Source organism: Thermobia domestica, chromosome 2 (assembly GCF_964235325.1).
Source record: "Thermobia domestica chromosome 2, izTheDome1.hap1.1, whole genome shotgun sequence".
Lineage (NCBI taxonomy): Eukaryota > Metazoa > Arthropoda > Insecta > Zygentoma > Lepismatidae > Thermobia > Thermobia domestica.
This window is the reverse complement of record NC_137455.1, coordinates 179,722,324-179,748,234: the sequence shown is the minus strand read 5'-3', so window position 1 is coordinate 179,748,234 and position 25,911 is coordinate 179,722,324. Positions and strand designations below refer to the sequence as shown.

Sequence of the window (25,911 nt, the reverse complement as noted above, 5' to 3'; positions counted from 1 at the left end):
AGTGGTAGTGGAGGGAAAACAGTATATACAACACTTACTTTTAATTTCTTTGCATTAACAGTGCCGTGCCAAACTGTCGACCTTTGTTGAAAGTAGTGTCTAGGAGATGTTATTGTTTCACTATGTAAAGTTCTTGCCAAATCATTCATTTTCAACAATGTTTGATGAAATCGAATGCACCACTTTGCAACAACATAGGACGGAGTTCGAAGCGGCACTAGGAAAACAAAAATTAGCGACTACCTTTGAATCCTTCCTCCCGCCGCGTAAAACACGTTCAACATAATTATCTAAAATGTATTTATTAGTATTTCACTTTATTAGAATAAATTGTTACATAATCGAAATATATGGTAGAATGACTCCTGATGTTATTGATTGATATAACAAAACAAGTTAGAATATAGCATTAATGTCAAAATTATTAGTATTCAATAAGTGCTGTTCGATATTGTTTTTGTTTATACATATCGGTACATTAATAATAATAATAATAATAATAATAATAATAATAATAATAATAATAATAATAATAATAATAATAATAATAATAATAATAATAATAATAATAATAATAATAATAATAATAATAATAATAATAATAATAAACACAATGTAATTGATACCATATCTATAGTTTTCAGTAGTAAATGTATTTATATCATGTATTTGAGTATTAATTTTTCTTTTTCAAAAATGGGTTTAAAATATTAAAATCACTGTACCAAAATTTAAAATATAGGCTTGGACTAAGGGTCGCCAAAAAGTCACTTTACCCGGGTGAAAATGTTGCCTTGGTCCGCCCCTGAGCGTAACGTCGGAAATGAACCACATGAGCGCCCACCGAAAGTCGAACCCGGGTCTTCTACGTCAGACATGCGTAAACTAGATTGTATCTATGATTGTTGTTTGTCTTTTCGTAACGATAACGCACGAACTCATTCATGCACACACTATTTGTATAAATTTCATTAACAAAACTATGTTAAATTTCTTCATATGAAAACTACCCAATAATAACAGAATACCTAGTAATGTAATGTGAACGCCACGCCATTCCGTTTCTTAGAAAGAAGAAATTATATCAGTTAACACAGTTAAAAATCTTTCAATTTTGAAGAACTATTTCAGCAGCTTCATTAACTGTATCTCTAATATATGTACAGTTCTCTAATATATATATATATATATATATATATATATATATATATATATATATATATATATATATATATATATATATATATATAACTACCTCTATCCAGGGGCGGATCCAGGACGACCTCTGGGAGAGCGGTAAGTTGTAATACTGTTACTTTTAAGAGCTCCAATCTCTGGGATGGGTTTTATTTATATATAAAATAAGAAAGTTTCCTCTTCTGGGGCGGAATCACCCCGATTACCCCCTGAATCCGCCTCTGCCTCTATCCGTAAATAATCTTAAAACTCAATATGACGAACCTGAGAAATACTCGTATTCAGTTTTCTTGTAAAACAAAATTGAAATTGGGGGGGGGGGGAGGAATGAAAGTAAAATATCTTATTCGATATGATATTCGCTGGTAAAGTGATAGTATGTACTTTCTGCTCTTGAATCATTTCCGTTTCTGCTTGCATATGATACAAGTTATGACAATATAATAAGAGACCTTGACTCCTTCCACCTATCCCGCTATTGTGGCTGACTGTTACTTTGACGAATTGTATCACGTCTCGTAAACACCTCTGGAATTAAACACAAGTTCTTGTTCTTTCCTTGAGCAGAGATTCCATATCACTTCAGAAAAAATTTGAATCAATTTATGAGTTAGGACTATCTTAAGGCAGGAGTCATTAAATTTTTTGCGATCCTTCGAATTAAAGATTACATTTTCAGTCCAGCAGATCTTTCATAGTCATTTACTTCCTTCGGCCAACAGAACAAAATCGAAGACGTTATATTAAAGATTTCATTTCATTTTTTTAATTATACATAGTATCTATATTTTAATGTATTTTTATGCTTTAATCACAAAACTTAACGCAATAAATTAACTGTGACATCTGTAGACTGTAATAAATATTCTGATTTTCCACAATGCTTGTGTATAAGACCTATTCTTATTTTCCATGGTTTACGAATCCTTTCCTTTTTAATACGGAAAACAAACAGTAACAAGGATAAATTATCTCTAGTAATTTAAAATCAATAATTCTTATATATTCGTAAGTATAAACTGTCTCAAAAGTTAATATGATATTGTTTGTCTTTGCATAAGGAAAATATACGAACCGTTTGAAATGAATTTTGAACATAGTGTCTATCTCGAACTAGGTTTTTACTATGACGTTTTGGGGTTGACGTTGTCTGTCTTCTCATCACGAGGAAAAGGTTGAACCGTATGAAATTAATTTTTGAACATAATTAGTATTGTTCTTGGTTCGGCCTTTTCTCATGTCTTTTTGATTAAAATGAGTCTTTTTGAGAGGGAAGGGATGGAGATTAAAACATATGCGAGCTCCTCATATTTGGGAGATGAAACTTACGCAACACCATCAAATCTTTGTGTAAGAATAGCAATGAAATTGATACGTATATCAATCTTATTATAGGTAGCCAGTAAATTACACATTCATAATATAAGGAGAAACTATGACATGAAGATTTTATTTCAAAATTTTAACATATAACCCTTATACAGTAAGTACGAAAAAGAGAAGTAAGAAGCATTAGAATAAAGTATAACGGAACTTATTAAAATATTCCAATCTAAATGAAGTGAGAAATGCGAGGGGTTCTACCGTAATTAGGCAGCATTGACTAGTAATACAATTAACTCAGAGATCCCCCTCAAGACTTCTCTCACTTACTACGTAGCAGACACTACTAAAGAATCTTATATATATTAATGAATTTTATTAATAATTGCAAAACAGCAAACTGGACTTCAGCGTGAATTCAAATAAGGAAGGACAGACACAAAGGAAAGAGAATAGGTTTAAAGCCCAGAATATCTTTATAATCTTAAATACATAAGTGTGTTTAATGTACAGAATGACTTAATTAAAATAATATGTCCGAGATTTCTGAAGTATGAGGTGGTTACAGTTGATCTTAATTTCAAAAATTCGCCCAACACTTGCTCTTCCATGCTGGCATCTCAAACCAATGTTAATTGAAGCATAATAAAAGAATACTTGGGTGTACAAATTGTTCATTGGTTCCTTTGATCTACATAGTCGCATTTACCTCCCAACTAGAGTCAAAATTCCAATATTGCGATAAGTAAGCAAATGAAACTACTCTGACATGCAATTCTTTGTTAAGGGTCATTTAAGAAAGGATCGAATAGTAGTAAGTCATAGTATTGACGACTCTTCTGAAATCTTTCAAGGGTTTATTAAGTAAATATTAATACTTGGATGAATTTCTTTAAGTGAAAATGATATGCTGTATCAATTACCTTCATTTTACACATGATCTTGATTTTTGAACACTTTTTCGTATGCAAACTACATAGTATAGTTATACTTATTCGTATCTAAGTTGAGTTTTTTTTACAGTTTATTTCTAAAAGTAGTTTTATTCTCATAGGCAGGGTCGTATTACAAATCATTTCAATTCAAGCACTGATGATAACTTTTCAGGAAGTGCACTATTTTTTTGTTTTGTTTATTTTTTTAAATAATGAGAAAACAGAAATGTTACAGTTTTGACATCATAGCAAACCAGAATTTAGAAATGATTACAAAATAAACTAATTGATGTGAAGGGAATGCTGCTAGGTAAAACTTTGTTCCAGCCCATAAGGATTCACCTTCCTTCGAGACAGCTCTACAAATTAAAAACCTAGCACAGAGTACAGGTTAATAAAAATAGAAATTTCTTACGGATAGATAATGTGTCGAAAGCACGTTATCAATTTGTACTCTAGAATTCAGACGTTGATTCTCATTTTTATATCACTTATAAATTTGTTTTAAAAGTATCATTAGTTATATAATACCTTAGCCCTATCCATTGGGCAAGTGGCTAGAGCGTGCGAGATTCAGGTTCGGTTCTCGGTGGGAGAGTATGAACATTAAACCACATTTCGGTGGTTCGGATTTCTTCTTAAATTGTAGATCCACACCTCATATAGTCCTGCTAAAAAGCGACGCAGAATTTCAACAAGCAAATAAAATTAGTACTTTCTTTTCTAAGTTAGAGAAACTATTCCATTCTACTAAATAGTCTACTATAATAACATTTGTAACCTTTATTCACCTCTAGCTATATATAGCTACTTCACGAAAAGCTATTCTTTAAGTTGGAAGGGATTTTGAAATATGAATCAAGAAAGTAAAACCGATGCTACTAACCTTTAATCTAATACTTCCATCACGTATATAAAGAATAGATGCATCAATTGGAGATTGTACAGCACTGATAGGTGTAATTTTTATGGCATTGCATCTTTTAAATTTTACAATGATTAACATATTACTTATGGTCACAAATATCATATACTGTGTGCTATACATGTGAACTATTTACTTATACTTCATGAACTTTAAAACGTAAGCCATAGAGTCTGATTCGATTAGGATTAGGAATTAAATTTCAGAGTTTTCGGCATCTGTGGCCATGTTACACAGTCACGTAAAGGCGATCACACTAAGTATACCCGAAGAATTGAGGAGGAAGAAAGGACATGGGACCATTGTTAGGTAGCATCCCTGCATTTGCCTGGCGTAAATGAGAAAAACCCAGGAGAACCTCACTTAGGGTGGCTTGCTTGAAAAAGCTTTTACACTTTTTCCGACCGAGTATCTCCACCTGGAACCTAACCTTAGACCATTCACACCACAGAGAATCTGGTTCGAAAATGTATGAGAAGAACATTACTAATGCATTCAAGGGATATTTATCAAGTTTCACTCTATTCTCCTCTCCTCCTTCCACAAAAAAGGCAATAGAAACAAATAAGAGAGGATCCGCGGTGGCTCAGTGGTAGAGCGCTCACCTCTGATGTATGGGATCCCAGCTCTTGCCAAGACTTTGTGGTAGACAAGCAGTGTATGTTGATTTTCTCGGAGTTCTCATATTTCCTCCCTCTTTCGTCATTCCACAATTTCATTCATTATCATCATCATCATTATCACCGTCTCCATTAGCCTGGGTGCATAGTCGTGGAACGTTACTCTCAAATAAATAAAACATTTGTTTTTAAAATGCCTATTGTTTTGAATTAGAAAATCTATAGATTAGCAATTGTTTATATTATATATACACTATTATGTCAGAGAATTGCTTGAATTTTTATGCACCAAAAATTTTTGCATTGTAATTTATCCTATTTCCAGGACAATTTTACATACAATTGACTGTTAGGTGATGGAGTTAAACTCTACAGGTATAAGAATGGCTGTTTAAGCTGACTGGCGTTGCTCGTTGTAACTCTAGTTCCATCCTTTTTTTAGTCACCAGTTTGACCTACTTCTTGGTCAAGCGATGAATTTATTCTTATAAAATAATCGATCCTGAACAGAAATGAATAGCCGATCATATATATAGACATAATATAATATATACAAATATTTTGTTTGTTTTTACGTTATATAATCCGTGACGATTATGCAAAAATTAAAAATCATAAATAGTATGACGTTACATTTATGTTGCAAGTAAGTTTAATTATATTGTTATGCTTGGCGCACGTGCTCATCGCGTGGAATACGGAACTATTTCCAAGTCGTTGGTTTTTAATCGAGGAAGGTGGTGTGGTGGTCACGAGGATTCTTTCAAAATCGTTTCATACAACATAAGACAAAATTTTTGCTTTTTATATTGTATTAAAATATAAACGAAGAAAATGTTTATTATTCTTACTTGATAGATAACTATTCTGTAATGATAGAAATCTGCTTTTTAATAATATAGATGAAATCTAGTAGGATTTTTTATAAAAAATTAAAATGGCGGCATGTTGTTTATTCTTAATTTTCCAACTAAAAAAATGAGATGAAATCCTTAAGTTTTACGTCCCATGGTTATGCCGGTTAGGCTAAAGGAGAAGGTGATGATGAGAAATGAATGAAATGGTGGAATGAATGAAGTGGGAGGAAACGGGAGAACCCCGAGAAAACCCACGAGCACGGTATTTGTCCACCACAAAGTCCACACGGCGTGGATGGGATCGAACCAGGGACCCCAAGCACCGGAGATGAACGCTTTACCACTGAAACACCACGCTCCCCTTTCCAACTAAAAGAAAGCTTGTTATGAAAGGTATTTGGCGTGTTAATATTATGTACATACTTCTATCTTGCTCATTATAACTTTGGAAATATTCCATAGCTAACAATATAATAAAACAATACTGAACAAAGCACCAAACGTACAGTATATTAATATCAATGTATATTAATACTGTATATTAGTATTAATATTAAGTACAGTACTTTAATAATACTTGTGTAACAGTTTCGGCAATATAACACCCCCTTCATCAGATACGTTATCATATTTTCGATAACGTTATCGAAGATGTCTGTTGAAGGCGATGTTAAATTGCTGAAACTATTATTACACAAGTATTATTAATATACCGGTATATTTGGTGCTTTGGTCAGTTTTGATTTATTAATGTTGTACTTTTTTAAAAAAGTATAAATTTAATTATTTAAATTTTTACGCCCCGATCTGGATTTGTTATTTCCAAGTGTTATTTAAGAAGTAGCAACGATATTAAATAGTTACCTTACAATGAAAGAAGGCAAAACCAACAGAGTTGTTGGAAGAAAAATAATTTTATCTATTGTCTGAAAGCGATTCTTGAATCAATTATTTCTCGATTATAAAGCAAACACGTAGTGGTTCCCACATTGATTGCACTAATAACTAATTATACCACACTATTCGAAATATTTGCCATGTGTTTGATAGAAATTTCTTATTTAATTTTTACTTGTTATACAAGTCCACATAATACAACATGATATAGCCATGATCGTTAAGTGAATTATTAATCCCATTATACATAAATATAGTTCATACTGTCAAGTAAATTTCGAAGAAATTGAAGCTATTAATAAGCAAGAGAATATTATTTGGTCTTGAAACTATTAAGATACAAGTTTAAGATATGATAATGCTGCAAATATTAATTTAAATATATACATTATAAATTATGTTTGAACAAAATTGATTAAATATTATGCTGCAAACGTTGCTAAACGTAATAAATTTTACACTTTGTATAGCATTGCAGTTTTAAAATTTCCAACCACTACACTAGGTTATCGTTGCTGTAGAATTTGACAGAGATCTAAATAATATGTTTCCAGAATATCGCCAAAATGTAAAATCTGGAATAAAAATGAATACAAGAATGTACAATGTTGTAATCTACATTTAAAATCAAAACAGTACTCACCACCAGCATAAATGTTCCTATGAATTCCGCCAACATCTCCCTTACCCAGGTACGATTAATTCTACACTTATCACACACTCCATCCATCATGAGGACGTTTTAAGTGTTCAAAGAAAACTCGATTTTAAAAAAATGCGATTTTTTATTTTGAAAATAAATCAATGTTTATGACGCGCATAAAAATCAAATTTCTCTACAGTTTATTTAATATACTCAATTCCGCTTTAAAAGAACATTTAAAAAAGATAGTAGTATAATGTTTGCAACAGCCCGTGAAAAAAAACTGTGACTTGTTAAGTAACCTAAATTGACGACTAAAGAGCAGTGAGTATTCTGTGTGTTGGCGGTTAAGTTACATTTATATTGTGCGATCGCGAGAGAGTCCTCTACTTGACTGAATTTTCCCCGCGAGATTTTCTTCCTTCTCTTTATCGCTGCAATTGTTGTGGCGCTGACGGAGCCAACCAATCAGAGCGCAACCTTTGCCAAACTTCAGTGATTCGACCAACTGAGCAAACGTGAAGGTGTGAGAAAAGTAGCCAACGTAGAAAAAGAAGAAAGCTTTTTTTTAAAAAAAAGTACGGTGCTGAATTTTCATCCGTATGCAATCAGATATAGAAGGAGTTCCTTTCAAGTTCATTCAGAATGGAGAAAGATTCATGACATGCGTAATTCATGTTGCATAATCTTTCCAGAAGGCTACTATCATGCTGATATAGACAATACTGATGTGTATAATATATTAGAACATAATATACGGTAGTATATCGAATAGGATAATCAAACGCTTTGTATATATTTAATCTGAGATACTAGGTTACTGGATAGAGGCCAAATTGTGCTGATTGCGTGGAAGGAATTGCGTGACCTATATTTATTACACCGCCGGTTTTTAATTCAGTGTCAGAAGTAGGTAGGAGAATCACATGCAACCGAGTGCATAGACTTTGGAAAGAAACTTGTGGAGTATATTAAAAGTATAGTTGTGAATGTTTGCATATGAGAAAACATCTTTATTATCCTAACATGCTATAATTGTTCGGAGAAAAATGTCAATCACCGCATTATATAACCTGATTAGGAGCAAAAAAAAAAAAAAAAAAAAAAAAAAGCCGATAGACTTGTACGTAACTAGACAGTGGTTTATAATTAATTTCTACTAGAAGTTTTTATCGTGCAAGGAAACAAATAATAATAATAATAAAACACCGACATAACATTCAACTCTAACACATTATTTTTAATAAAATGAAAAACGTTTTATACAGATATAGTTCATAATACACACGAAGATACACTAAACATTTAACTGTGCAATTTGTAATTGTGTCAAAAATATATTCGATGAAGTATTGAATGTGTGCCACTTTATACAGCGGAAACACTTCATTTAATTGATAGATCCATTTACATTTGTCACACATCTAGAGTTGGGCACGAGACGAGACAAGACAGAGCTCTTTCACTAAAAATAGACACAGTTTTTCAAGCCTTTCACTGAAATCAAAATCAAATGCAACTACGTTTATCATTTTACGTTGGAAAGTTGTATTATATGCCACATAGTGCGTAAGATATTTGTTTAATGCTCTTGTGTTTATGGTGTATAATATTCCAAATAATCTTGAATACTGAAAAAAGAAAAAAAGAAAATTAAGTCATAAACTGGTTTTGCCTGATTTTTTTTTTTTTTTTTCGAATTTGGGTATACATAATTCATTTACTAGGTAGAGAACTACTTTTCTCTCCTAAGTAAAACTCTTAAAATGAGTAAATTCTTCTTTATGAGGAGTATGTCGTAAGGAACTTCAAAGCAAGAAGTTTGTTTTAGTTAATTGCAAGGTTATTCTTTCATTCGTTTTCAACTTTTAGGTGTTTAATAAATTACTTAAGAAATTATCTAAAGAATTTACGAAATTATTATACGCGGTAGAGAAGTATATTCTCATCTCGTACACGTACTTCTTTCAATATATCTGGAACAAATAAGCAATTTGAGCACTTTTTTTTTCGCGTACAGAAGATGTTGTAGAACAGTTCCCTTTGGCGTAGATAACTCTGTGTTACTTATGTTAATCCACACTCAAATTAGTCCATTCACCGCAAAGTTATTAAAGTTTATTAACCAAAGACCATACAGTATATGAGGTATGAGTGTGCAGTTTTTCTAGCGATTCTTTATCCATTCCTTTCGCAGTTTGATTTATGGATTTAGGGCAATTACACTTCTATGGATTAGAGCAACCTGTTCCTCTTTCAGAGATTTGTTTTTCAACCAAAGTGTTATTTCAATCAATAGTCTAACAATTCTTTTAAATAATATCATGCTTCCCAGTTTTGGGGAATCGTTCTTTCAGTCTAGACTTCCAGGATTTATCCAACAGAAGCACTATCAATGTTTGTAATCTGAATAGTATCATTATGAAGTTAGACATTTATAAAATGATTGTTTTAATAATAATAATAATAATAATAATAATAATAATAATAATAATAATAATAATAATAATTGAGTGTGATTGGAATGTGAGATTAAGAGACATTTATTTAGAATATTGAAAGCATGTTATTGATGTACTGATGTCACTCTCTCTGTCTCGTTTGGTAGCCTCCCTTTGGTCAACATGCGGACAGCCTGACGGTAAGTTCGGACACCTTATGAAATGAAACATGAAGTGAAATTGCTAGTCTTACATCCTGCGCTTATGCCTGCTTTACACCATGAAGACCACACAATTGCGAGGTATTTTCCTTTAGTAGTTAAACTGAGAGATACTGCACATCTAGCCGCGAGATGAACGTACCATTCGCCGTTGGTGTGTAATATTTCGTGTCGGTGACACAACATTGAGAACTTCATCCACCGCCAGTGACCAACAAACAGCGTAATGGTCGGTTTGCCTAGTACATCCCAACGTTGACCCCGTTGTTGCGGCTGAGACACACAGTCAATGAGACACCCAGAACTCTCTGCTCATACTCTCCTGCCTCCGTTCTGAGATTCTAAGAAATAATAGAAACGGACATTAGAAAAAGATTCGTGTTATTAAAGACCAAATGGACATGCACCATGGCAGTCATTTGATGGATCTATGCAAAAGTTAGATGATAATGAAGGACTCATGGTAGCCGCACGAATTAATACCAGCTAACAAGGACCGCCGTCTATAGGTATGACATTCTCTTAGTGTACGAAATTCTTGTCGGTATTGTCACTTCTGATGAAAATGAATCTGCTGCGACAACCGTAAAAGATCAGGACAATTTTTGGATAGGGATTAGCTTCCAGGATAGAGTCCATAACCATCCCTCTGACCGCAGAAGACTTTGTTGCTTCTGTTGAAGTCTATGGTAGCATCATGTATGTCGAAACTAGCAGAGAGGATTGTTACGATTGAACTCCGTGAAAAGCACTGCAAACTTGTCAGCAAGCAGCCAGCAATAATATTGTAAGGTCCACTTCAATGCACGCCCTCAAAGGATGGGGCAGGCTGTCCATGATCTGCAGTACAAAACCCTTCTTCAACGACCGTACTTTTATTTTTCCCACCGATTACGACATCTTTCGGTATTTTGATCACTTTTGTCAGTGAACAACTTCCCTGATGGTCAGTTGGTGCAACGTGCTGTCTTTGCATCGCAGATTCAATATTTCTTTCGTCATAGAATCCAATTGTTAGACGACATGTCAAAAATGTGTAGCTTTAGCTTGAGACTACTGACTAACGTGGTATCGTTGTTTTCAGTTTTTTCACCTTTAAAACTGACACATGTTAGTTGAGTATTTCAGTCGCACCACCACTGTTTTGATAACTTATCTTCGTTCTCGATTAATTTGGTTAGTTTGTTGTGTATTCGGCGACGTAATATACTGCCAGTAATGAATTTCCCCTATTTCTCTCCCTCTGGCAATCATTGTTAATTCAGATCCATCACAAAATTAGGATATCGGTCGATTGCAATTTATATTAATAATCGAGGTTATTGAGAATATTTTGAAAAATACGATCTGCCTCCTTACATACCGTAACACATTGCATTCTTAAAACTTCATTGCATTTACTATAAATATAATAATATTCAAATGCAAATTCTAAGACGAACAGTATGTGGCTATTATGTTTAGTATTATTTATGGTGTAAAGCCCAAGGAAAATTTCTCAGTGATTTTCAATACATATTCAGGACGGTACCCCTTATCAATAACCTTACTCTGGTGCAATATATCTTCCAGGTAAATTATAATATTTATGTTATTTGTATATGTTTTGTTTTATTTCATCGATCATATAAAATTTTAAACCAAACCTTCCGTTCTTCTTAACAGAACTCTTTACTGCAATATGAAACTGTGCAAACCAGTGTTACACTACATGATATGGAGACAAATCATCATCAGAATCAAGAAGAGTTCTGAACAAGAATTGTATATATTTTGCCATCGATCAAATACATAGTGTGATAAACATCTACAATAACTATAAAGCATTACAGCATCTTAGTGTGACAAAAAAGAAGAAACAAAAAATTAATAAAATACTATTTATGCTTACATATGTGTCTTTGTTTGAGGTGCAATCCAAAGATATAATACCAATAGTAAATTCTACGAATATGTGACGTCGTATACTTTTAATGTGGTACATTAACAAGATCAAGAAGTGAAGTCATCACACAAATTTAAAGGGTAGGTCAATGTGCCCCTCCCAAAAGGTATATATATATATATATATATATATATATATATATATATATATATATATATATATATATATATATATATATATATATGTGTGTGTGTGTGTGTGTGTGTGTGTGTGTCTGTGTGTTCCGTTCAAGGGAACAAAAGACGGGGTGAGAAAGAAGTCGGGGTCGCAATTGTTAAAATAAGATGGTCATATCTTGAATCCTTTAAGGGCAGATACATGTGAGGAAGTTCCCAGCTAGCCGAAGGCTAGTCTCTTTATATAAAAGAAGTCCTAACTGACTGATCAACTCCTAGGCCAAACTGCTGTACCTAGACAATTGATATTTTTATATTGCATAGGTTTTGTGACAAGGTTTTGTAACGTAAGGAAGGATTTTTGGAAATTTGACATGAAAGGGGTGAATGGGTTTGCAATTAATATAAGATATCCATATCTCGGAATCCCGATAGAGATAAACACGTAACATTCGGTGTTTAGACTTATCATTTTACTGTAAATAGCAAAATAGTGTTACAGTGGTTTTCAAAATAGACTAGTAGAGAAGAAAAAGGGGATAGTTTTTTCTTTTAAGATGCCCACATGATGTGTTCGAACTTCGTATGAGATTTCGACTTGAGATGAAGTCCGTATGAAAGATGCAGAATGACGAACGCAAAATATGGTAACACGCAGTAACATGTGGGTGACACATGCTAGTTTTAATATAAAATTGAGTGCTGAGGTGCTTCCACAACCATTTTATTTTAGAGAGGAAGTTTGACTATGGGCCTATGATATAAAGTACTCTCCAACTACCTCCATAAAAATTGTTGCGTGAGTACCTTAGTATTCTAAAACATGTATTTTTGGATAGAGCACATAGTAGTTCGTAAGTAAAGTCTTGACCCGACTACAGTAGGTCCCATAGTATTGGAGCTACGGACCTTTAGAATTCATTTTTTCATGTTTTCGGCATCTTATAACACGTAAACGATGGGGTTTTCGCCCTATGTTTATTGGAACTTTTTTGTTTGTTTTACTCTCATTTTCCAGAGTAAGACCAAATGAAGTATACAACGGATCAAAACAGTGACTTTTAGATGTTTTTTCTCACAGCTGGTCCTGATTCGGTGGTTGATCCCACTTTGATTTTATAATATCTTCCAGTGCTGAAGGATAGACTTCAGCAACACTTTCCGTTTCTCAATCTAGTTGAATGCGATTTTGATCCGCAATCTTTTTGCTGTAACAAATGGAGACATAAAACAAAACATCCACCACTAGGAGAAGCAGGAGAGTTGTAGTATGATAGAACTTTGAAACTAAAATTAAATAAAATAACATTATGTACTTCAGTTCTTAATATTACAAACAAAAAAAAAAAGAAAGAAACAAAGAAAGAAAGAAAAAGAAAAAGAAAAAAGAAAAAATAAAAAGTGTTGTTAAAAGGTCCTATCTGTATCACCAATGTTTTTAAACAACCTACTTGTAAAAGCAGGGATCATCTGCTTTGACAAAGATTTGAAAACATTAAAGCGACTCATTTCAGTGAATCAAGCGTTATTACTTTGTTTATCTGTGATTAATTCTATTTTTGAGTAGTTCTATAAAACTTAATAAACATAAATTTCATTCATTTGCAATGGTAATTATTCACTTCATATTGTTTTCTAGTTATTTAATATATATGTCTGTTTTACATATGTTCATATTTCCCTATTTCCGAAAACAAGGAAAAACATACTCCAAACTCATCATATCGTGGTTGTAGGCCTTGACTTAGTAGATGAATGTGTGAAGTGTTATGCATTTAGAGTTATTTGAATATTTTTATTTGAATCATTATTGGAACAATTTTCTGCTTTGTTTAATTTTCGAATATCTGAGTGTTCGTTTTTAATATTTGGATAATTATTCATTATCCGAATAACGAATATTAGAATATTCTTATAATCGTCACCAGGTCATATAAGTAACTTTTGTGGATGCTCTGGATATTTTGGGAAGAGAACCACTCTTCGATTTATACTTAATTTTTGTGACGCAAATAATTTCTTTTCTTCGATGGCAACTGCTAATAACTCAATTTCTCTCCCACGAATTCGAACAAAAGAGTCTTTCATCGTTCACAATACATTATATGTAAAACGTTGTTTTGCGGTAAGAAGATTTTAGTGAATAACAAAGAACACGTTCATTTTCTGAACTATATGTATGGAAATCGTATTTCACTTACTTGGACACTTCAGTGTTTCTTCCTTACTCATTAATATGCAAAGACTATATTATATAGTAGTTATTTGGAACTAAAATAAGTGTTTTCTTCAATTACAGTGAAACCTTCCTATGTTGGCCACCATCGGTTCCATTGAAAGTGGCCAAATTAGTCAGGTGGCCAACTTAGTCAGGTGGCCAACTTACAGAAAATAAGTGTGATTGGTGTATTTTTAGAATAGGATTGCTAGCATTACTTGATTGTAAAATTTTAATAAGTAATGGCACGACAGCTACTTTTAAATAATGTATATAGGGCAATCATAACAATATACAGTGCTAGAAAAATTAGTACAATATGTTTAATACAGTACATGTAGCGTTCTCTTCCTGAAAACTAATCTGGTACACTGAATGGACATTTCCACTGATTTTTTTATTGCTCTAAAAAAAAACTTCAGAGCCAGCTGATTACAGAGAACATTTCCTTTCGCTCATGCGACGATTCTAACCATTCGAAATTTGCGATTGAATTCCGGTCTGCTACTCGTGCGCTTAAAACAACGACCACCATGTTTGTACGTCACAGGTTGGTATAGGGGAAAAGGTCTGCACCGTTCACTAGGGAAACGGCTTAGCATGTTTTTTCAAATGTGTACAACGTTTCTAATAACACAAAAAATAAGAAAAGTAACAGAATTTAAGATTTATTTAAAAAGCAAGCTGTTTATTTATTACTAATTATTTGAATATACTTGAATATCTTAGGACAAAGTTGAAGTATACTAATTTGCTATATTATTGACATTGTTTGCAGCCTGAGGTAAGAAACTAATTAATGTTCTCATGTTTCGGTCACCGACCGACCTTACGAAGCGAATTTTATTCATTCTTAAGAAAAAAATCAACAATATAAAAGCATAGTAATTTGATAGTAGAGTGCTAATTTCTTATATGCAAGTTCATCGTGGATTCGATAGTTATGAGCTCAGGTGCAAGCCGAAGGAAATTAATACATGAAAAAAACATTTCTCCAAGTAAAAATAATCTAAATTCTCCATTGAGTTCAACACAAGGACGCACAAACTTACGATGATAATTATGTTCATGAACATTCTGATAATGCTATCGAACTACTTTACACATCAACAATATTATTTCATCATAATATCTTCGCGCTTACTATCGTTTTCTTTAGCCTCTGGAACATACCCGTAAATTGTTTACATTAGTCCACGTGAACATTTACATATTGGCTGAAGTGTTTTGAGCACATGAGTTAGCATTTAGACCAACAAATAAACAGATGTGGTCTCACAGTAATGATAACAAACTAGTTATAGTGGCTTATATCTGAATAAAATAAAATGAAATATCTACTTTTATTTTATGTTCCACGAATATGTCCTGTAGGCAAAGGGAGACGGATGATTAGAGTGGATGATTATAAATGAATCGGGGGAACGGCCATGTGGGAGGAAACGTCAGAATCGCGAGAAAATCCACGAACACTATGTTGTCCACTACAAAATTCATATGGCTTGAATTCGAACCAGGGACCCCTCACACTAGAGGTGAGCGCTCCACTATTGATCTACTGTGTCCTTTGATAATGAATGTTTGTGATGTCATGATGAGTAATGATCACAATATTCTGTTCCAGTGAGTGAAACAGTATAAGAGAAATCAATCTACTGGACGAAACTTAGCAAAGGCTGAACTCTTGAAACCTTTGCTTTTATGCCTTTTTTGTTTCTAATACTTCTGGACCTCGGACACAAACGCATACTTTCACGATATAATCTTTTGCAAATGTACCACCATATACCAAACATAATCACCTCAGAGCTGAGGGCAGGCTTGTAGCCACCCTAAAAGTGTAGTGGGCTCGGTAGAAGTTAGGGGAGGCTAATCCAAGCATATTACAGTTTATTTGCAAGCCTACCTTGAAAATTTTAGGGGATAGTAAAAATTTAGGGGGGCTGCTTCCTGTGGATATGGGCCTATCTGAAGGGGAGAAAGAATATAAATAAATTTATGTTTGTATACTTAGAATACTATTTCGTGTGAGGTTATTGAAAAGAAAAAGCTGAAGTTTCAAAGTAACAACATAAGTAACACATAATGAATTTCTGTCAATATTTCTCTTGTTCAGGTTCGAAAAATCCTGGACGCCAGGTAGTCAGGGTGATTGGAAATAGGAGTCTGACTCCTAAATAAGTTAAATCAAAAATACAATTATGAAGGCCCATGTATGAAATTGTATTATTATGTTGCCTAGGTTTGAGAACCGGCGCCTAGGTCACAAGAAAAATTCTAAAGCACTCATCTTGTTTATAATGGACTCTCTGCAGCCTAACCATCTGTCTGCCTCTATTCGCTACAGCTTTCTTCAGCTTCAAACCACCACGGTGACTATAAAAGCATTTCTCTTGTAGAAATATAGTAAGAAAGTAAAGTGTTATGTAATACAATTCCTGTAGTATTAAGATGAGATAAGAATAGTTGTAGCAATGGTGTGGGGTGACCAATTGCTAATATGCAGAGTAAATAGTAGAAAAAATGAAAGGACGTAATAGGATATGAATATTTTTAAATGGATTAAGAGCTTTTTGGTGGGAGAAAGTGTTTATTGTAGCCGTAGTGTAATAGCATGGAGATTCACGACAAATCTTCAAAATAAAGAAAAGCTATAATATGATGGCCTAGATATTCTCAATCTGCCCATGAACTGATATAGTGCTGAGACTCGAATGTTTTGGGGTTAATACAATAGTAAAGTAATTCTGCTTAAGTGTATAAGTATCTAAAATATTTGTAATGATAGAACATTACAAATGACCATTAGTGTATTTCAAACTAGGAAAATAGGTCTTATTAATACGTTACGTTTATATACAGTAAGTGTATTACTTATTTTGCCATTTTTCCTTTCATTATTCTACTGAATTTATTTGTAATTTGCAGTAAGAAACTGTGATATGAAGAGATTCCTTGAAGCTTCCAACGCAACTCACATAGCGATACGGACCTGTGACGTCACGCCAAAACCCTTGTCTGTGCTGCCGTGACGTAAGCAACTAATTTTTCCATTGTTTGAAGCGTTGTATCTCTGTAACGAAAAAATACTCTTCTGAGTTTTTTGGTATGTGGTATATTGAAGGCTAGTTCTACACAATGATGTCTTTAAATTACAACCTTCGATCAAAAAGGAAATGTCCATTAACACAATAACACAAACAACCATAGAGTAGAAACATATGTATGTATGCAGTTTATTGAAATTGATATTGTAGCACACTGAGTTATTCAGATTGAAAACAAGAAAAACAAAATTATAAATTGAACAATTTATATGCAGCTTGACTTTTTTCGAAAAATAGCGAATCAGTTAACAAATTTATTCATGTTGGTTCATTCTAGACATTTCTTTAATTCTTTTTGACATGTGCACGTTCTAATTTTGTAGTTAGCTATGGTACCTCTTGTTAATGAGCTACAGGTGTTTCCCTCGGAGCAAAGATGCTTTGAGAAAATCTTAAGGGAATTCATTTCAAAACCTCCTCTACCGTTCGACAAGCCGTCAGTTGCCAATGGTTGACAATTGACATGGTTAGATTGAACTTTGAGAATTTGCCGAAATTACTGATGAAAGGATCCGATGTAACTAATGATTTTACCAAAACAACCAGGGAAAACAAATACGTACAACCATTTCCTGAATTCCTGTATGTGCTTTATCTTATTCAAACCTTCCTTCACCACCCCTTTATCAGGGTAATATTTTGACCAATGACCTCCAAGAAGAAATTATAAGAATCCATACTTCTTTGTCTTCAGTCACAAATACAGAATATCTGACTCTCATATGGGAATATAAGAGTTAAGAGAAACAACAAAACGGTATACTGCGTGACCAAGATACGCAGGTAAATTTATAATCATCATCATCATCATCATCATCATCATCATCATCATCATCATAAACATTGCTTTAATGCGGCCAACTTTCTAGATAGACAGGTGGCCAACTTACAGAGTAATAAGTAATGAATGTCTTATGGAGAAATGCAGGTTCAAGACGAACCAGGTCAAGATAAGCAGGTGGCCAACTTAGAGAGGAGGCCAAGTTGACAGGTTTTACTGTACTTGTGGACATACTAGCATGGACAGCTGCAACCTAGCCAAACTGTTGTCTAGCAATATTGTTCAGCCAGTTATTATCTAGAAGTTCTCACATTCAAGTTATCGTTGTTTTCTTCCACATTGTGGTCAGTGAACTGTGAATTAACGCAGATTCTTTCAACATTTAATTTGCATATCCATACAGGTGGTTTAATCTGACAACATTTTAAAATAAACTGCCAACATTGAACAGTTGGTCAACCCAGCTTGTACCTGGAGCACCTCAACTCTAGGAGTTCTCTCCGTGTGTCGATACAGCCAAAATGTTCAGTTAATTCGCTATAGAATTATGCAAAGGGGCACAAGCCTACATTGAGAAAAAAAAAAACTGTCCGTACTCAAAAAGGTAGATTACATGCGTCATTCCTCTAGTTTTTGGTCTTATCGTACATCAGACGTATAACTGAAAGCGCATGTTTTATTATATTTTCCGTATAAGTGTTATATCTATACGTACTTTCCGTATGAAACAATATAGGTGGTCAGGATCACACATACAAATGGATGTATATAACATATAGCTGAGGAATTAACATAAGTACATCCACGTGAAATATGGAAAACTGTTAGATGTCAGACATCCTGCAACGGCATGATGTAACATCTAAGGGCAGTGCGTATGGAGTATATGGATAACGTATGCTCCATACTGATTTCTGTAGTAAGCAAGAGGATTCCGTCTATTTGTACAGTATACCGCTGTCCGGAGAACGGATTTTTCTCAGTGTAGTAGCAGCTTAAGGACTTGCATAGCGGCTAGCTCCCATTTAGTAAAGTTCCAGGTCCACCGACCCAGTTCGAACCAGTAGACGGTTCCCCGTGTTTTTTTATTATTTTTTTTAATTTTAATATCGTGCCGACAGACATTCCTTCCATGTATACCTAACCTTAAGCTTTTGGTGCATTCTCAGAATAGCCGCAAGGAATCTACGTCTTGGGACTACTTTCAGTGTTACCCCACAGTACTAACCCCAATGTGCATTAGTCAGGTGTGTGAGAAAAGTGTTTATGGTGAACCCCCAAATATAATATTTCATTCATATATATATGATACAATTTTAAGGGGCTACAACATCGTAAAATGTCAGGTCTAATTTTATGTTGTGAAAATAATTGAGTATTTAATGTTGTGATTGTTTTTCTTCTATATATAGTTTTTTACATAGAGCATTTAAAAAATAAGCATAGTATTCTTTTATTTAATGTGTTTTCGCTGCATATGCCTTGATATTTTGTGTGTCGTGGTCTGAGCGATCATCTGGATGTCCGTCAGGGTTTCGAGACGAGACATCCGAAACTCTGGGTGCTTGATGCTCATCTCATTGTTGAAACCTGAGGGCGATCCGGGAAAAGTTCTGTAATCCCTTTTTGGAAATGTTGTTTAATGTCTTAACCAGGTAAGTTCAGATCTCCTGAAAGTACTCGTCGTTGGGATAGCAATTCAGATCCGGAAAGCGGTTACATTCTGATAATTATAACACTACTAGTATGTACGACTCAACATATGAGTATTATACCATATATAAGATGATACATTATATCCAGGGCAATCCAAAAGCATAAAAAGCATGACAGAAGTTTACACATATGGTTGGTACCTTCAGCATGGTTGTGGTTGTCTAAGGGTACAGAAGAAACCAATTTCAAAAGCAAAATAAAGCATAATTTTGGAAAATAAAGCATAAAGGATAATTTAAAATATATAGCACAATTCTTGGAATATTCTGTTTAACTGCAAGTTTAACATACTGCATTAATATATATAGCACCTTTGAGAACACAACAAAGCAACAATGAAAAGATTATTTTTATTTCTGTAAACTTTTCCTCTGAAGTGGAAAAAGAAAAAAGGAAAAGAAGAAAACTTTCTGCCAACAATGAATAAACAATAGTTTTATTCTAAGTGTAACTGCACAGTTATGTAGGATGATTCAAAAATGAAATGAAATGAAATCTTTGAGTTTACCGTTTGAAAATGAAACGGTGGAATGAAGAAAGTGGGAGGAAACTGGAGAACCCCGAGAAAACTCACGCACACAGTGTTTGTCCACCACAAAGTTCACTTGGCGGGGGCTGGGATCTAGGATGATTCAAAATGTATATACAAAAAGTGCATAAGAACTCTACATGTGTACCTCTTGAACTTGAGCATTTTTGGTGGCATCTTTTACTTTCCCTTTCTGTATATATGCACCTCTAAGGCGCACATAAGTGATAAAAAAACTGATTCGGGTTGAGTTGAGTTGATTTTGAGTTTAACGTCCCTTTCAGCAGCGAGGCTATATAAGACGGGACATACTGATTAACGTGGAATCCGAACCGCATGAGCTCCCACCAGGAATCGAACCCGGATCTCCCACGCCAAAAAAACTGACTCGAGTATAGCACATCTCTTTACAAGTGCATTAAGTAGAAAGTTCATTAAATATGAAGATAAATAGATCAAGATATTTGGAATATTTAATGTATAGCAAATATCATACATTTTATACGATTAATGTAAAACAATGATTGAAATTAACAATAAAGCATAATTTGGAAAAATATAAAGCATAATTAAGCAAAAAATAAAGCATAATGTAGGTTGCTCTAATTATATCATAATTTCTCAGGTATACTTCACCATCATGATTCTTAGAAACCAGTGACTGACAATCATATGACAGAGAGTACTGTCTGGAATATCTTTACGCACAATACATTACACAGCATGTAATGAAATCCATAAGCAGCCGTTTCCATCGTTTTCCAATCTATATAAATGTGTCGTCATTTCAGAACTCAAAAGAATTCTAAAGCACGTTTGTAAAATAAAACATATTTATCATATTTTGAAACATGTTTTTCAAAAGATCTTCAGGAATACGTACTTAATGTTCTGCAATGAGAATGTTGCAGTACATCTGCAACGTTAATGCAGTACTTTCATGTAGTATCATCATTAAATATGGAAGAAACTGGAAGAGATTAATAGCGCTTATCTTAGGTTGTAATTGGAATATTATTTTCTAATTATACTAAGTATGATGAAATTTTACGTCAGTCGATTTACTGTTTTGTGGCAATGCGAAATTCATTTGTCATATATATTATACGTATATACTAGGATCAATTTCAGTTTTTATGCAAATGTATGTACAATTTGGATAATACACGCAACGTCATAATTGTTTTCTCTGCAGCGCCCTTCAAAGAATCTTTCTAAGATAAGAATGCGTCTCTTTTCTATTAAAATATGCAAAAATATAAAACCAAAACAACACTTTAGTTGCTTTGTATTTTTTTTATATAAGCTACTTTGAATCACAAAATTCCCCTCGCTGCTCTCATTTATATTACTGTCAACTTCTTCTTTTTTTTTTTTTAATTGAACTTCTATAACTGTATTGGTTGTAACAATTTCATTAGCTTATGGCTATGCATTCTCATCTGCTTCCTGTACATCCCCTCCGTTCCTCTTTCTATATCATCCCGGTCTATAATGTTAATAATAAAAATGATGATGAGAGAAAAAGAAAATAAAAAATAAAATGCAAGCATTACTCTTACAAAAACGAGTAAGTACTATTCAACTGGGGATCATTTGGAGCAAAAGACAGAGATTATAGCTTAAAACTCACTACACAAATATATGAGACATCCACTGAAGATCTGCAATAAATCAAGGACTTGACCAACATAAGGTAATTTATTAAGAATTTGAACGGAAAGTTCTCAAACAATTTCATTGTATCAACGTTCTTCAGTGGCCAATATCATATAACCTTTAATTGAATTAACAAAAAAACTCTTGTTGTTGATGTTATTGTTTTTTTAAAAAAAGTACCGTACCTAACCTGGATTTTTTGGAAGTTAATTCTGGGTTGGATTTTGGCAACTTCTCCATGGATCTTAACACTAAGAATATGAACCACCAGAAAGAAATACAGAAGGATTGGGCCCGTGATGCGATAAACAACAGGCAAGCTCTACAATTTACTTAGTAATTTATTCAGTTAGATATACCTAATCCTTTTATTAGTTTGATTGGTATGGACTATTCCCGAAGCTTTCCCTTCCTTCTCTTCTAATGCTTTTTCAAATTCACTCTATAAAGTTTGAAGACTTCAGTCACTTAACTCTAATTTTTGTCTTCAATCATCCACCACATTGTCTAGGTTGTATTTCTCCTAAAATTCTTGCACATATTCCTCCCAATGTTTGCGTAATTTGTGTTCGTTCAATCTATATCTTGTAGCACGACAGATTTCTGCCTTTATTTCACGAAAATATTTTCCTTATTTCCATGTAGGCTTTTTCTGTATTTCTTTTGTTTATATTTTCCTCTACTTCTTGGCATTTATGGTCGATTCACATTTCTTTGGGTTTGCTTGCCTGTTTATTAACTTGTTGACTTTATTATTATTATTATTATTATTATTATTATTATTAGTAGTAGTAGTAGTAGTAGTAGTAGTAGTAGTAGTAGTAGTAATAGAGGAAGTTCGGGTAATATGGAATACAAATGCTATATAGAAAAGAAATTAGTTTTCTGTTGTACATACAATGAATACAGTGACAATATATGAAACTCCTGAATGCCAAGCCATAACTGAATGTGATTACTTGCAAAAGTCACAAATATAATACTCTGTTTCAGGATCGGCGCAGTCATTGTGTACTCACATTAAACATGATGAACGCTGGACCCAAGCTCACCTCTTGTATCATCTGAAAATTTGCTGTAATAAAAAATACACTTAGCATTGTTGCCATCATAAATGTACGTTTAATTGCCCAATACCGATAGATATTTTTGTAATCGGAATACCATACGGAATACGGAATACCATGTTTTTCTTGCAGGTATTCCATATTGCCCTCCAAGCCATCTTGAAAACGAAAAAGCTGTTAAACGCATTCGAAGGCGTATAGGATAATGGCACTTATCAAACTACCACTCTGTGTATCCAACGTCATAGTAAACAAAGAATTGTTGTTCTATTACATTCCAATAGGAAAATACAGGTTGTAAAACACTTACCTATGAAAATTTTCACGAATAAGAAATCAGATTTTCACGTCTACCAACACAACGAATGTCACAATCACAAGGAAACTTACTGTAGAGCATCATGGGAACGTGAGTTAGTAGTTTCTTTCCTCTTCGCTTGGAAGAAACACATAACAGGCGAAATAATGAGGTATTCCATATTATCTGACTATTCCATAATACCCGAACTTCCTCTAGTAGTAGTAGTAGTAGTAGTAGTAGTAGTAGTAGTAGTAGTAGTAGTAGTAGTAGTAGTAGTAGTAGTAGTAGTAGTAGTAGTAGTAGTAAAAGTTTTAGAACGAGAGTACATCTAAACATCTAACTAAAATTATAAAAGTTAGTTACATTCGTAATGAAGATATGAGTATCTCATAGAAATAAGGAGGCAGAAGTTTTAATGAATACCTATTAAATGTCGAGTGTAGGAAGAAGTTATAAAAGATACGAAAGTAAAAGATACCATCATACAAGACATTAATTTTCGAAAGATTCCAATTTCATATCTTTCAAATATTGTGTGCCGAATTTCTTAGAAGTCAGATGAGAAAGTTTATTATAGAATGGAATAGGTTATCGAATATACAGGGTGGTAAAAAAACTATTTGAACAAACTTCGGGAGCTGATTCCTGACACCGAAATAAGGTACGTAGAGATTACTTGTCAGGTTATAGGGAATCCCTACGTTCCTTTAGGAAGTCACTCACACACATCTTACGGAGGATTGAAACATACATTTTTCAGTGAGCAGGTATGACTTCGAGTGTCATGTTCTAAACCACACTCTCTACGTATTGTTGTTTTAGAATTGCAGCCCTCTGAAGTTCATTTTCCCACGCTTTCGGCCCCTTATATCGCCGAAACTATCCCTCACTGACGAAAGTTCCACAGGACTTTTTTGCTTGCTTCGGTGTCAGCAATCAGCTCCCGAAGTTTGTTCAAATAGTTTCTTACCACCCTGTATATATCGAATAAATTATCGAATATCGAATGAAGTATATAGATAGTTCGATATCATGATCAGATCATCTTTAATTAAGGATTCTTCATATCAATAGAGAATTAGAATCAAACTTTAATAAAATAACGAAGATGGTTTCGTTTTATTATATCTCTAAAGTCATCCCTCATATACAGGGTACACTATTTATCTTCAAACGCCCTTGTAACTCTTAAATTAATTGATAAAATTCAATGAAATTTTGTAAGATGTAAATATCGACAGAAAACATTGTTTGACATACTGTACAATTAATCAAGATTAGTAGAGTTGTCTACCCAACATAAAGTTGTATTTTGTTGTTAAATCACACTACGTCGAATTATTACATATTTCAAATCTACATATTAAACAAAAACTTACAATGCCACAATTATCTTTCACTAGTATAAACTAATGACACTACAATATTACAAACATCCAAATTTTAATTCCCAACAATAGTAATAATCAAGTAAGTACATCAAAAGTACCTTAATGCACAATATTACTAGTATGCTATGACGCACTTGTTACAAATAGGTACAAAGTTATAGGGATACAAAATTTTACTTTCTTGGAAATGTCTTATTCCAAAAAAGAACGTAGATAAGTATCACATCCAACTATATGATAGATGATTCCCAATAAACATATAGATTATAATGCCATTTAAAGCAATTTGATATCTCAACCCGTTTCGGAGATGAGATGAAAATTGGTAAAGTTTGCAATGCTACTTAAAAATATATAATTACGATAACTTGTATTTACAGTTTACAATACTATTGCCGTAATGTTGTAGTAGCAATTTCCCACAACTACGTTATTTTAAGCAGTAAAGCCATCTCTACCCGTGTTCTTACATATCTCCTGTTGAGGTATTATATTGATGTGAACGGCGCTATGATCTTTACCTTTATTGAAAACCACTAAGGTGATTGGATATGATAGCTACTTCTCTATGCACTGTTTCGAAATAAAACCTTTGGAAGACTAAAATTTTTAATCTCTTGTAAGTTTGTTCCTACTTGTAATAAATACATCATATCATGGTTATAATATTCGACAGTGAGGTATGTGCATTGACACACCCATCTCACTTGCGTAACTACTGTTGTAGAGACCTCCAAAATTAGGATGTTTACGGATGTTTGTGATATGTAGCGTCCTTAGTTTGTAACACTGAATAATAGATGTGGTATTTTAATTTCTAAAAATATAAATTTGAAATATGTAATAACCTGATTAGTACGATCTATTTTAAAATCAATTTTGTTGGGTTGGCAACGCTGTTAATCTGGTGCTACTTCAGAACATGTCAAATAATGTCCATCGCTTGATATTTACATGTCACAAAGTTTCATTGAACTTTATTAATTAGTTTTAAAATCATAAGGGCATTTCAAGGTAAATAG

At 33.4% G+C, this 25,911-nt stretch overlaps 2 protein-coding genes across 6 annotated transcripts in view; both read right to left on the bottom strand.

The window, feature by feature from the left end:
• Positions 1 to 7,778, bottom strand: part of LOC145677663 (aquaporin-7-like) — a 98,589-nt gene extending 90,811 nt beyond the window's left edge. Inside the window, exon 1 of the mRNA XM_081748090.1 lies at positions 7,398 to 7,778. Coding sequence (XP_081604216.1) covers positions 7,398 to 7,487 — 90 coding nt within the window. The 5' untranslated portion in view covers positions 7,488 to 7,778. The remainder of the gene's footprint in view (positions 1 to 7,397) is intronic.
• Positions 7,779 to 8,611: 833 nt separating this feature from the next.
• LOC145677680 (protein GVQW3-like) overlaps positions 8,612 to 25,911 on the bottom strand; it is a 127,144-nt gene continuing 109,844 nt past the window's right edge. For 2 of the 5 annotated variants that reach the window (XR_014129937.1, XM_081748104.1), the window contains 2 exons: positions 17,317 to 17,411; positions 8,612 to 9,028 (listed from right to left, as the gene is read on the bottom strand). The gene's annotated coding sequence lies outside the window, so the exon portion shown is untranslated. The remainder of the gene's footprint in view (positions 9,029 to 17,316; positions 17,412 to 25,911) is intronic. The other 3 variants (XR_014129943.1, XM_081748109.1, XR_014129946.1) reach the window with 2 other exon arrangements.